At 44.2% G+C, this 14,766-nt stretch overlaps 1 protein-coding gene across 2 annotated transcripts in view; it reads left to right on the forward strand.

The window, feature by feature from the left end:
• The window catches only part of DENND10 (DENN domain containing 10), a 109,013-nt gene that overhangs the window by 51,104 nt on the left and 43,143 nt on the right, over positions 1-14,766 (forward strand). For both annotated transcript variants that reach the window (XM_078643911.1, XM_078643912.1), the window contains 4 exons: positions 12,907-12,986; positions 13,138-13,286; positions 13,506-13,617; positions 14,098-14,198. In XM_078643911.1, coding sequence (XP_078500037.1) covers positions 12,907-12,986; positions 13,138-13,286; positions 13,506-13,617; positions 14,098-14,198 — 442 coding nt within the window. The remainder of the gene's footprint in view (positions 1-12,906; positions 12,987-13,137; positions 13,287-13,505; positions 13,618-14,097; positions 14,199-14,766) is intronic.

Genomic DNA, 14,766 nt, shown 5'->3' on the forward strand with positions numbered 1-14,766 from the left:
AGTTTTTGGTGAGGATTGTGCGCCGAAGGAAATCGGTTCCAACACGGAGCGCTGGAACACATCCGAGCCCGGTGGCGGAAAAAAACAAAACAAAAGCCGATGCCCATGCGCAGTATCATCCTAAGGAGGAGTCACCTATCTCGTGACTCCGAAAGACTTTCTACAACAAAACAAACTGCAAACATCCGGGCCCAACACTAGGTGGCCTTCTATGCATAGTGTGTAATCTGCAGCTTATATGCCTCGAACAGTAGGTTCTCGTTACTTTTGTAATCCAGTACGGGACTCCTAGGTTTAGCACTGGGGCCTCTACCTAAGACAGGTAAGTGATTACGTTTTAGTAGTTGGTACTATTTTCAAGGAATATTTGTACTTTTCAAAAGTAGACACCGAAGAAATTTCATAGAAAAACAGTCAATGGTTTCCTATGGCAGAAATTTAGATTACTAGCAAACACAGTTGTGATTACTTTTGCGGTTCAGTACTGGGCTACAAGGTACAGTACTGGTCACAGGTGAGTAATTCGAAATTCGTTATTCGGCTGATTTTAGATTAATATTTTAAAGTTTCAAAACTTCACACTTAGGAGAAATTTCGAGTCAAACAAGTCAATGTTATCCTACGGCAGAAAAGTGAGTCGTCGCTTTTCAGGCGAGTACTCAACTGGTGAAGTTAAGGTTCCGGGCATAGACTCAGGGGTCCCCCAGAGTCAGGTAGGTACAGTTGGTACACCCTCTGCGGCACAGGGGCGGCCGGGTGCAGAGGTAGTTGGGCCCAATGTTATCCAATGAGAGGCAGGGTGCATTCGGTTGGTGGCTGCTGGCTAGCAGGCCACACGGCTGTGGGAGCTGGGCTCCTGGTCACTTGATCAGGGCAAATGGGGAAGTAGGATAGGACAAAGGTTGCACTCCCAGGGGCATTCGGGCGGCTGGGTGCAGAGTGCTTTTGAGCCGTCGGGCGCTCAATGTTATTCAATGAGGATCTTTAAAAGGGAACAAAGGCTGCAGGCTCGGGGATGGTGGATCTTCTGGAGAGACCAACACCTCGAGGGGTAAGTTGGCATCTTGGAGGATAGATAGACACCCAGGAGTTGGGAACAGGGGGCCGTGGGGCGCCGGGTGCAGGGGTGTCTTTTGAGGTCGGGAAATCTTACCCCCTGCTGGTCGCGGTCGGAGGGGTCCTTTGTCCTGAGGCTGCAGGCGTCGTCTGAGTCGTCGAGGAGGGTCCTTGGGCACTGGATTCCAGGTCAGAATCGCCGGGGGGACGTCCTCAGGGTCTTGATTCACTCCGGCCCAGGCCAGCTTGGCGGGTGCAGAGTGTGCAGGGTTCACGGTTCCGGGTTTATGCCAGGGCTTGTTACTTGCTTTGAGCAGTACCACTACTCGTGGGAGACTGAGGTAGTCCGAGTCACAAGGCAGTCAGGTCCTCCGGGGTTTTTGAGGTTGCTGACCGCCGGAGTTTAGCAGGAGCAGGTTCGAGGGTCGACGGGCCGGTAGGGCTGGGGCCAAGTCAGTTGGTGTCTTCCTCTTTTTAGCAGCTGCATGGCAGGTCTTTGTGTTCCTTGTTCTTCTTTTTTGTTTCGGAATCTGGATCTGTGGAAAAAGTGTTCAGGATGCCCGTAAATACTAAATTTAGTGGCGGTACAGGTAGGGCAAAAGCAGGGACCAATAGGTCCCTGTCCTGGGGTGGGTACACCCCCTAGCCTGCTCCTCTCCTGTGGGAGGGGGCAGGAGCCTAGCTGTGATTAGGCAGGGCTCCCCATCTTCAAGATGGCCGGAGCCCGGGGTCGTGCTTTACCTCGTCTCCCCCACCTGAGGGGTGGGGTTGGCACAGGCTGGCACACGCCCCTTCCTGATGTAGCTTTTCCCGCCAGTCTTCCCGCCAGTCTTCCCGCCAGAGTGGGCTGGTGGGGGCCAGTGGCTGGGTACAGCAAATGGTCTGGAGTAGCTTTCAGAGGTGGCAGGCCTTTGAAGCTTCCCCCTGCCCACCCTGGGGGTGGAGACCTAGCACCTCGCCCAGGATCTGCATTGTTGCAGGCCCAGGAGAGTGACTCTCCACCCAGGGGTCCAGCAACATGTCCGCTGTGTGGCCGCCTAGGTAGCCTCTCAGTCCAGACGTGGATTGTGGTTGGGTTTCAGGGGGCATCTCTAAGATGCCCTCTGTGGTGCATTTTTCATGAAATCCCACACTAGCGTCAGTGTGGATTTAATGTGCTGAGAAGTTTGATACCAAACTTGTCAGTCTTCAGTGTAGACATTATGCTGTTGTGAAGTTCTTAATGTCGACCTCCCAGCACCATACACTCTTAATGGCATCACTACACTTACAGTGCCCAGGAATGGCCCTGGGTACTATAGGGACACAGGGCTCATGCACCTGTGCCCACACCACTGGCATAGGGCACCCAGCTAGAGGGGTAACTGATGTATGCCGGGGCAGTGCGTTTGTGGGCATGGCACACTGGGATGTGTGCCATGTCGACTCTTTGTTTAGTTCGGTACTTAGGCACTCAGCCTGCAAAGGCAGTGTGTGGGTGCCAGGGTACAGGGCCCCTAAGGGTGGCACAATAAATGCTGCAGCCCTTAGGGGTCTTCTCTGGTCACCATGCCCTGGGTACCTAGGGTACCATTTACTAGGGGCTAACAGGTGGCCAGAGATGCCAATCGGTTTTAGTTTTAACACAGTTTTAGGGCAGAAACACAGGCCCTGGGTTCCTGATTGGCAGGGACCCAGAGCACACCAAGGAAAAAGTGCATCAGGTATCAGGCAAAAAGTGGGGGGGGTACTGCAACAGAAACTCACTTTCTTACACTAGTGTAGGCGTGGGATTAGGGACGACCGTGACACCAAGTTGAGGGGTTAACGATGGCTTTATTTTTATCACCCTGGTAGGTTTAGACATTAAAGTCTTTCTGTTCCTCAGAGTCAGTCTTTCACGGGCAAACGCACTGGGGTCCGTGGCGGAGGTCTGTTTTCTCCTTTCCTTGGTCGTGGAAGGGGTTAAGGTGGTTCTGCCGTGGCTTCGGAAGATGGATGGCTCTCCGTGGCTTCAGGCTCCGGTGCATGTAAGGGAACCAACAGAAAAGGGAGCCGTTAGGGTTCAGTCCTCAATGAGGTCGCACCAGGGGGGTCCGGGGGATGTGAGGGAAACCCAGTGTACAGTGCCGCTTCACTCTACAGTGCTCTCGGTGCTCGTGAAGGGGAGGGGAAAATTAGGTAGAAGTAGGGGTGGGTAGGGATGCGCGGAAGGGGAAGGAACACAACACAGGGTAGGTACGAACTGGGGCTGTACACGATCTACACGTTCTCACTTCGCCTCCCCAACCAAGCCGCCCAACGCCGCCGTACCTGTGACAGCCACACTCCTCCCTCGGGAGCGTGGCACGGCGGTCCGCAGGGTCGTTGGCCTCCTGGCTTCTCTCCGTTCCTTCCGGGTTGGTCGTCTGGGCTGGGCTTCTTCACGCTCTTCTCCTCGCTCTTCTCCTCGCCGCCTCCGTACTCCGTTCCGCTCACTTCCGCCTTTCTCTCCTCCTCCTCCGGGGTGCTTGCACACCCGACATACAGGACTTCCCGGCTTTTCTCCAATCCCGTCGCCCTTACGTCACTCTGGGGCAGGTCCTCCTTACTCTCAGCATACGCCCAGTTAAAGGAGCCGCTGATGTTATCTTCTTCTTCCGGATAGCACCGTCCTTCGTTCCGCTGACCTGGCTGAAAAGAAGGAGTCGGTGGATGGTCAGCATTGCGAGGGTCCCACCAGTCATGTATGGCAGGCGCACCCACCACGTTACAACTAGTTACAGGGAACAGTAAAGACCGTGGTTCCATTACAGAGACAAACCTAGGCACTCCAAGAGTGTGGAGGACAATGTCAAACTACTTGAAGAGGCCTAGAGAGCTCAAACATTCTAACACTATGCGATGTCCTCCATAGTCCATTGTGAGAGCAAAATGGAGATGCTGGATAATAAGGCCAAGGTCACAAAACTACAAATTCTAGGCCTGTCCACAACAGGCGAGAGGAATGATTTTCCCAGCATTTCCTGCATGCAGATGTCTTGGGTGACACAGCTAATGGTTATGTCTCACTAGTAAGTACCCAATGGATGGCCACTAGGATATCGCAAGGTCAGCGATTTGACACAGGAACAGTGTTGGTAGAGCTGGAGGGCAGTGACAGATTGCCACTAAGGCAGCGGCGGACAAGAAAAAAGACATGCTGTTCAGAGGTTCAAAGATTTACATCTTTCTGGACCGGAGCTTGGCTATCTTGAGACCCTTGCACCCAGGCCATCAAATAGGAACTTAAGGGATAGACACCGTACTATTATATCCATTAAGACTGAGCTCTTTTGAAGGGTGCAAGGTTTTCATATTTGTGGACTCTGGAGCTGCCACATCTTACCTTGCTTTCATTCATGAATGATGTGCTGGTTCACAGTGAAACAGTGGACAACAGATGGTGGATTATGGGTGACTTGTATGGGAAGAGTGCTTGGTGATTTACCTGTTTGGTATTTAATCCCTATATGTAGGCCTGAAATTTTTTGATTATTGAGTAGTAACGTTGAGTATTTTTTCTCTTTTCTCCAACCACTGTGAATTGACCAGGAGAGCTTGCTTTACTTCTCTCTTGAGACTACAGTATTGCTAATGGTTATTGATGCATATCTGATATTGCAGTTCTCTCGATTGAGATGGGGCTTGTTCTGATCTTGAGCTATGTAAATTCTGTGGCTTTCTGAAGTAAATAAAAGTAGTTTTAAAATTAAAATACAGTCACTTCATTTCCCCAAAAAAGTGTGATTAGTGTTTTGGGCCGAATGCAGACCGTTGTGACCAAAAGGAAGCACCCAGTTGTCTGTTCCCAATTGGATTTATAAAATGATTTGAGGTACAGTATTCCCCAAGGCATCCAACTTTTGTTGCAGACTGATAGGGGTTAAATCAAAGAATACCAGGTCATCTGCTTACACTAAAGAAGGATCGTGCCCTCCATTGTTATTAAGGTGAAACCAATATGCACCTCCCAACCAAGTATAATCCAAACAAAAAAAGACAGCCAAAACGCAAGCCTGTTTGAAACCATTAGGTAGCTCTATTTGCCTATTGCGAAGCACAACAGAGAAACTCCCACAAGAGCCCAATTACCTATGTGGGGCATCCTAAGGATACCAAGCTTACTTTGTGGAATCTTACAGCTCTTCAATTTGTACCATTGCTGTTCCAGGTCTGTTAGGGCTTAAACTGCTTGGAAGTTGGCAAAGCAACACAATAACACCCCATGGGCCTGCATCGACTTCTTGTCCGTGGCCCACAAACTAATGCAGTGGCCCATAGTGGAGTGACCATCACTAAATCCCCCCCTCCTCTTCACTGGGCATCAGCTTAATACCTTGCACCCATTATGAAAGAGAGACCAAAAACAACCTGCCATATATTTTTGCAACCGCGTCCATTGGACGTATTTAATGCTAGGTAGAGAGTTTAGCAGGATCCTATCTCACCAGCCTTGTGTTTTCCTCAAAAACATAATGAAAGACACATACCATGGCATTCCGTCATCCTTCTACATCGATTGCTCTGTTAAAGTGTAATGTCATATTTTGCTTTCATCCACCACAACAGTGCCAGAGCTCTTATGCCTCCTCTTTTAAAAATATATATTTTTTATGTGTACTGAATTGTTTTTTTGGTATATCACATATGTTTGCAGAATAAAATTAATAAAACTTTGCACGCTTGAATGCTTGCCAAGACCATACCTATTTGTTCTATCACTGCTTGTTCAGAATAGGTTTAACTGTTGGCCGCTTCCAAAATGTAAGAACTGAATCTCACTTAGTAATCCAGAAGTATAAAACAGAATGTTGATTGGCCCACCGATCAATATTACTTTTAATGCTGCGGATTGATTATCAACCCAGATCTGTGACTGGGGGTGAGTGTATGAAAAGTTTCAGCGCTCCGTCCATCATCTCCTTGTGTTTGCTGTGTTCGCCCTAAGTTGGCAGGGTATGCCCAGACATGGGACCCTTGCTCACTTTGCCTCTGGATTCAAGCTAGCCTGGTTGATGAAGGGTGTTAGCAAGAACCCGGTCCAAGGATGCTTGTTTCCGGTTCAGGGAAGACCTGGCTTGGCAGTTCGGGCTGGACTGTTCCCATGAGGCACAGGGTAAAGACTCATTTGCATTTAGCTAGGTATGAACTGAGGTGGCGAAGTGAGCTAAAGAATGATGATTGATTCAACCTAGATCTGTGACTGGGGGTGAGTGTCTGAAAAGTTTCAGTGCTCCGTCCATCATCTCCTTGTGTTAGTTTTGTTCGCCCTAAGTTGGCAGGGTACGCCCAGACTTGGGTCCCTTGCTCACTTTGCCACTGGATTCAAGCTAGCCTGGCTGATGAAGGGTGTTACCCAGAAACCGGTACCAAGATGCTTGTTTCTGGTTCAGGGAAGACCTGGCTTGGCAGTTCCGGCTGGTCTGTTCCATGAGGCACAGGGTCAAGACTGATTTGGATATAGCTGGGTCTGAACTGAGGTGGCGAAGTGAGCTAAAGAAGGATGATGAATTCAACCCAGATCTGTGACTGGGGGTGAGTGTCTGAAACGTTTCAGCGCTCCGTTCATCATCTCCTTGTGTTTGATTGATTATCAAGGCCATCTGCTTGACTAATTTCATTATTGGAATCGCTTTCTTTATCCAAAGTCTCATAATCCTTTACAATTGGGTGAAAACGTTTTCCGTAATGTTTTTTGAGCAGATTCATTCTCAAACACCCTCAAAGCTACTTTTTTGTAGTGCGAGTTTTGGAAGTCTATGTCCATGTTTACTTCATCAATTATTCCTTCCAGAGATTCCTTCAGGTCTGATGTAGCTTTTAGGATTTTCTCCTGGTGCAGCGTGATGTTCTAGTGCGGTCTCCACTTTACGCAGTGTATGTGCCTCATCACCTCCTCTGGATCTCTCCGGGAGAGACTTCTCTGTTCTTGGTTTCCAGCATGCTTCCTCTTCTAAATACCATGTCAGGTGGAGATCAACAAGTGGATAATTTCACTGACTTGCAATCCACCACATGGAACAGAGATACCAGCCCCATGCGCCAGGCTAACAATCTTTACATCTGGAGAAGTGTGGCTCACCGATTAGAGCGGCAGACCCTGAGGCAGAGGTCTGGCCCGGGACCAGGGTTCAATTCCCGACGCGGCAGGGTCTTGGGCTCAATGTCCACGGACTCGATAATTCTCACCTAGGTGCCTACTCGAATCATGGGTCCCACTCTGCAACTCTGGGCAATAGTTTGCTTAATCTCCACAACGACCCCGAAAGCGCTAGGATGCCTGGCCTCACCTTGGGGGTGCCCAGTAGGGAGCATCTCACAGGGAAAGCCAGGAAGGGTTTCACAGCGGTATACAGCGCCAGGATGCCTGAAAGGTGATAGTGCGCTTTACAAGTATACATACATTTACATCTGTCCAGAGCATCTCTTGAGTGTTCTTATATCATTATCCAGTATTCAAATACAGCAGGGAGAGAGAGCTAACGAGCACCCATAAAAGTAGGCCCTATAAGTGTAAGACTACATCATACAGTGCTTTACCCTGAATCTCCTCTTATCAGGATTCCCCCGATCTGAGCTGCCCCTGGGACAGCAAGCCTCTAGAACCAGATGTTCCCTTTCACCGATCGCCAAAATCACTGAATGAAGGAACTGCGGTGGCCCATTTAATAAAGGTTATTTGATACGTTCGGAGAACTCTATGAGAACATGTGCAGTCACATCACTGGCTGGTCACAGTGCTACCACTGTAATACCATCCACACCAGGATGCTTTAAGCAAAACACACTCAACCTTTGGCACCACACACACTAGGAAATGAATCCCCAGTTGAAGCCAAATTGACTAATCGCCAAAACGTTTCGATATCCTCTGAATTAATTGCTTCACACGTTGTTCCCCAGTTGTTCTGCAAATAAAGTTTTCTTCCCTCTCAACAGGCTACATATTCCATTCAAAAAATCAAGAGATGAGCTTTATGAGCAGTGTTTCTACCTAACACCTTTAAATAATCGTTGCACTTTATATATTCTAGGTCAGTTTGAAGCATTTTTTGTCAAACTAGGCCTGAGGAAGTTTACTATGAAAAATCCATGGAGTTTTTTCTTTTCTTTATCCCTGCAAGATAATTCTCCGTGGGATCTTTAGACATGTCGCCAAAATGAACCACGTCCGGTACCTAAGCAAGATGGACAGTCAGTAGTATGTACGAACTTCAACCATTTTATTATGTTTGTATTCCAATACTAATCAAAGTTTAATCCAATGAGAGTTACCCCTGAGGAAGGGAATGGTCCCGCAATGCATTGGGTATTTCCATTTTGAAAGACACTGTTGATGGAATCAGTCTAGTTTCCGTAGGTAGGGAGTTCCAGATTCTCGGGGCAATACCTGAGAAGGATCGATTGTAGGTTTTAATTTTTTGAATTTCTTTGGTTTAAGCAACAAGGTACTGGTTTAAACCCTTAAACATTCCAAGGCAGGAGAGTAAGACCTTCTAGTTAAGTCACTCACAGTGCTCCTTTTATTATAACTAGACTCCTGAAGTGTCCAATATCTTTTTTTTTTTTTTTTTACCTAGAAGTGGGTTCTGTGAGGCTTCTAAAGTTGAATGGCACTACGTTGACACACATATTGGAAATCAGATCTATTACTTTTGAAGTTTAAGGGCCACTTTCTTTTTGTCTCACTTGGGGATGCCTATTGTCTTTTACATAAATCCTACAAAGATATTCCAGAAAAATCACCTGGCTAGGAACCAAACTCATATGGTTGCTTTAAACAGAACAAAACCTTGATAAATTTGAATCTCAATTTCAGACATCAAGTCAGTCTTTCTGCCCCAGGCCCATCAACTATTAACTTTACCAACGAAGAGCAGAACGTTGCTTTGGCTTTTTGCACAAAAACATTTACAGGACCCATTAAATCGATATCAAAAGAGTTCAACGATAAACCTGGTATTTTACAAAAGAAATCTACAATTTTGGATCAAGTCATGGGACAAATTGTATTTGCTTTTTCCCTGAAATGAATAAACATTTAAATATAGCGTCTTGAGATTCTTCTCTAGAGGCTCCCACTTTTCATTCCGGTTGCTATGTAATGTTGGATTTATTTCAGCACTAGCAGTTTCCTCATCATCTAAGATTTGTTTGTCGTTCATAGATTATTTATCGGTTTCATCAGGTTTGTCCCCATTATTACCCCTTGTGAACATATCTGTATAAGATGGTATGGAAGGACAATCATGGGCAATTGACTGAGGTTGATTTGTTAGTGAGGAATCTTGATGGTACAGCTATATTGACTTTAATCTTTTTGATACTTTTCTTTTTTTACCTTTAGGCAAAAGGCCGTAGTTTGCTTTACCCAGGTAGCTTTCAAAATATGGTTCTTAAGCCCAAATACTGGACATGCCTATAAATTACCACAGGTTGATATGGGATAAATACTGAAAGAACTGAACCTGCTGGAATCCCATCAACAGTGGTTTGCCCATCAGCCATATTAGTGTTATTATGTGATTTGATTAACTCGGTACTCAACAAGACCGATTTTGTGTTTTATAAAAGTTTACTTTGCAGATGCTGATTTTTTTACTTTTGCTGATGATTCCAGTGTACCCTGTAATGTAGCTCATATGAGGAATAGGAAATCCAATGTAGTGATTACTGAAAATTATAATTGAATCATGTATGTAACACAAAGTATTACCATTGTTAAGGGAGGGAATGCGTGACATGAGCCATTTAGGTCTTCACTTCTCACGGCAGCTGGTTATAGCTTACACTAAAAGGTGAGGGGTGTGTGTTGTAATACGGTTGGGGCTTGTTTAATATTTTCCCTAATTTTGTAACTATTGCTGAGCTGTATATAAAACGTAGTCATCCTAATGCACATGGCTTGCAGACGAATAGTGGGTAATGAATAATCATACAATGAGAACTATCAACTATCATTGTGTGTCCTTACTAATTTCAGGTTACAGGGTGCGGCTTACTGACAGTTTTGTCCGTCTCCTGTCACACTGACATTTTGGAGCATAACTCGGCGGGGGAGGGGTGGGAGACCATTGGCATTTCTCCTTTTCTCAAGAGAATTGCTATCTTTTGAGGTATAGGTCATAGTGGGGTCTACTGGATGTTTCCCCAATCATTTGTGGGTTACATAACTTCCGATTAAGAACAACTTATTCTTTATCCGAAAAGTATTTGTATTTCCAACAACAGGTAGCAAACTACCCCTCTGCAAAGTTCTGTTTGGAGGTATTCCCTTAATTCTTTTGGAATGTTCACGGCAAAGCTGTGTGCAATGCCTGCTTCTGTTTCTTTTCCACTGCTTCCTCGTCTTAGTAAGTAGGGACATGTCTTTGAATGCTTTTGAAAATGCTTTACAGATGGCAGTTTTCGAAAATATTTTTTCCCCAATTATGTATTTATTCATTTTTATCCGGACTATATACCATCTCAAGATGTCTATTTTTTTAACATGAATTGATTTTTATCACATTGTATATTGTCAAGGTTTTAACTAACCATACACAATAAAGATTATATATAGTTTTGAGAAAGAAAAAAATAAGATATGCTGTAGTGACATTCATCAAAGGAGAACTGAAATATTAGACAGGAGAAGCACTGCTAGAGTTTTTGGTCTGTGTAATCATTAGTGGTGACAAATGGATTTCCTTGAGGTGGCTTTCCCACTACCAATGACTGTGTGTTTTGTCTGTCTTGTATCAGCATTTAAGATTATCATACTAGCTCTCATTTGGTCTCTCCTGAGTTGCATAGTGTGATAAGATGATTCACTTACGGAATAATCTTGAAAACGCATACTTCACAGGCTTTTGCTAGCTCTATAGTCCTTTCTCCTGATCACTGCAGTGATGTTCCACTGTGAATCCTCCAAGCATAAGGCTCTTGTTGAGAGGACCATTTTCTTGGAAGTGTACGGCATGCTTATAAATGTATTGGGACAGCCACAATCTGTGTGAGGTTTTTTTTACTTTTAAACGTTTAGGATTTTGCAAAATTTGCACGTTTTGGAACTTTTCCACAGATTCTCTTGTTAGTTTATTTTTCATATTTCGGTACAGGAAGAATTAATTGAGTAAAGCATATGTTTTATACCATTATTTGAATTCCATATCCTATTTGTAAAGTTAATAAAATCTGTGTGAAAAGTGTACAGTAGTAAGAGCACAAATAAAACCGTATATTAGCATTAAATATTTACTGTTGTTTTAGTATAGTTATTCTGATCCCTGTAGTTTGTCAATATGAGCCACATCTATGCACACAAAAGGAAAGGAGTAGGTCTTTAAACCTGTATCTAAGTATAAATCTTTACATGCATAAATTACTGTCAGCCCATGAATAGGTCCAGTAAATCCATTTTGTTATTTAACAACAATTTTCCATCAATGCCTGTATTTCCAAATGAATAGTGTAGAAAAGGATCATGGAGTGAGGAATGGCTGGGGTCAAGAGACGCGTCACCAGAGTCTGCTTTCAACATGGGTTTGGCTGACACGGTTTGCAATTTATACTGCAGGTACACATGTGCGTAAGAGCGCACACTCTTAAGCTGTGACTGAGATAAGGTGTATGAAAAGCAGAGAAGTTTGCATGACGACACAGGAAAGCTGTGAGAAATGTTTGCAAGGGGAATTGAGATGTTGATATGAAGTTGCACAAAGGAAGCAGAGGGAGATGTGTGCAGGTGGACAGTGACGTAAATATTCAGGAATATTGACAGAAAATGACATGAGTGTTTTTTTTATTATACTTTGTTTCATTAAATGTGGCATTAAATCAAGATAAGATAATAGCTTCATGGGTTGAGATGAGGATTTGGTGCATTTCCAAGTTTGATTCCAGACTAGGAGAATACTATTGCAAGATTTCCCTTTGAAATATTGATATGCTCTGACATTCTGATTCCCTTACTGTCCAGTAAGCAATGAATTGCCCTTGAGAAATCAGTCAGAGGAAATTGTTCTATACAAACCGGTATAAAGAAAAAAATAAGAATATCTAAATATGTCATGTTTAAAAGTAATTTAAAATAAGCTGAATACTTATTGCATCATCCTTAAAAAGAAAGGTTAACCATAGTTTTGAAGACCACTTCCAAATTCCATGGTGACTGCAGTTTACTGGATTTGAGGTTAACTGTGGAAAATAATTCCTAGAGGAACAACTAGTAGAAGGGGTTCTCTTCACTGGAAAGCACCAATTGAACTTAAACAACAAATATCCATTCTAGGATGGAGGCAATTAAATAACCTCTGCATTGCATTTCTTATACTCCTTACTCACACATATGAAATCTAGTCCAAGCCATTGCATGTTATGAGTGTAAAATTAATTGATTGGTATGCGGACGTTGGGGGATCTTGTTCCCATATGGTGAACACATGGCCTTGTAAGTTGATTGTGGGCCTGAGCAAGTTTGTTAACGGACTTAATGGTCTATAGGAGTGAGTTCTTTAGAGAGTGGGCTTGGCTTGAGGATAAAGGTCCAAGGACCCACTTTGATATCACACCATTAGTTCTTACCATGCAGACAAGAAGCAGGCAGGTTGGTTGGGGCCAGGAAAATTACTTTGAAATTGCAAGATCCTGGCAAAAATATTTGCTGTCTCTAATTAGGAGGATCTCCATTGAGGTGATGTGACAATTCACTAACTCACCTCTGCATGGGGCTGACAGCTAACTATCAGAAAGTGTACTCTTTTGCATTTCTTTCGTTGTAACGCTTTTTTTGTCTTCTATTATTTACTGAATTACTTCCAGTATATTTTGAGATAACATATTGTAATATTGGATTTCTGTTTGCGGCAGGTGACTCATTTTTGGATTGTTCTGACAGCCAAAGATTTCAACCCTGAGAAATATGGAGCCTTCACCAGGATTCTGTGCAGGTCTGTAATACACAACATTGAGTAGTTGAAGTTAATCCATTGGATTCTTTCTTTGATTTTTGCAGTCAGGCTAAAAACAAGTCTTATTATAGTTGAACCTAACTGTGCCTTTACAATTCCATTTGATATTTTAGCAATTTTCCTCTTGTAGGATGTACTTGAAGCACGGAAGTCCGGTAAAGATGATGGAAAGCTATATATCTGTGCTCATAAAGGGAGCCTGTCAGAGCGAAGAAAACGGGTCCTTTCTCAGTGCCGATTATGACGCTAAAAAGGCCTACCTTGCTGGCTCCATTAAAGGTAAATACGCTGACTCTATCCTGTGCAATCTAGGGTTTCTGATTGTTGCAGTGTGTCTGCTCAAGGGGGTGCGATCTGTATTCTTTACACCAACTATGCGCAATAGAGCAAAGAAAGTAATTTCAAATGGTCTAGAATTGTTAAATAGTATGTTGACTATTTCTTGCATTGGTGGAAATAACATTTGAAGTGAGGATGACTTAAAACGCTTTATTTCAGATGTTGTTTCCCAGTTTGGCATGGAGACGGTTATATTGTATACAGCACTGATGCTGAAGAAGAGAGTGGTTGTTTACCACCCACGAATAGAAGCCCTGCAGGAGTTCACCAGGTACTGCATGCTGTTGTGTGGAGCATATTTGGGCTAGCAAGACCAATCACAAAGGCACTAGTGGTCCTTACTTTTCATTAGCCTGTCTTATGCTAAATCCAGGCTCATCAATGAGATTTGCAGACAAAGTACTAAGGGTTTTCTTTTTGGCTTGGTGGCCTTGCAGAGAACTTAAAAGAATCCCTGCTTTGTAGGAGCTGGGGACACGTGCACAATGGGAGTTCAAGGCATGGAGAAGTAGGGAAATCTAGTGAGCAATTACTAATCCAGTAATTGCAATACTGGCACAAAACATGGTTTGTTGATACCAAATATTACCTCTGCACTAAATTTGTATGCAGTGTCTGTTGCCTTTTTATTCTTACAATTTAAGTGATTGAACTTCTCTCATCTCGCCCCCTTTTGTGTAAGTACAAAACTAGCTGTGCCTTGAAGTGTGATGTGTGTAATAGGTTTGTTTTCCTATCCCTGTTTTTCAAGGGTCCTACCTGCATTAGCATGGCACCGACAGGACTGGTCCATTTTGCATCCTTATGTACATCTGACAGAAGAGGAGACGGAAGCCTTGAAGGATTGTACAGGTGAAGGGGTAATGTCTGGGACTGCAAGCTGCATTAATTGAATAATGGAGGAGGATGGGGGTGGGCTCTGTATATTTGTACTGTTTGGGGGGGTTATATGTCAGAAATTAAGGGATTTGTCCAGAATCGCAGGATGTCGAGCGTTGTTGCCGAGACTCGAACCCGGTTCTCAGCTTCGAGGTCGGCCGCTCTAGCTGTAAGGCTACATCCTCTTCCCAGATGAGCTTGTGTGTCCCTAACCTGGGAAAGCAGTTGAAAATGAGACCTGTAAGATGATGAATGCAAGCATTGAGCAGTTATTATTAGGTCAGAAAAGGATACCTGGCAAATCACCAAACTAGATTGTGAGGTGGAATACAAAAGGAAAACATGCTTATAACCTGCAGCCTGCTACCTTGAACAATTAGAAATATCATGGAATAAGTGTTAAGTTTGTAGGCGGGAACTACTAGAAAGATACAAGTACTTTTCATAAAATTATGTGTACTATATATATTTACTTACAGAGGCTTTCATTCATCCCTCTTCATCTATTAGCCTGCTGTAGTGTCATTCATGTTTTGCTTCC

The sequence above is a fragment of the Lissotriton helveticus genome, chromosome 5_1 (genome assembly GCF_964261635.1).
Source record: "Lissotriton helveticus chromosome 5_1, aLisHel1.1, whole genome shotgun sequence".
NCBI classification, from domain to species: Eukaryota; Metazoa; Chordata; class Amphibia; order Caudata; family Salamandridae; genus Lissotriton; species Lissotriton helveticus.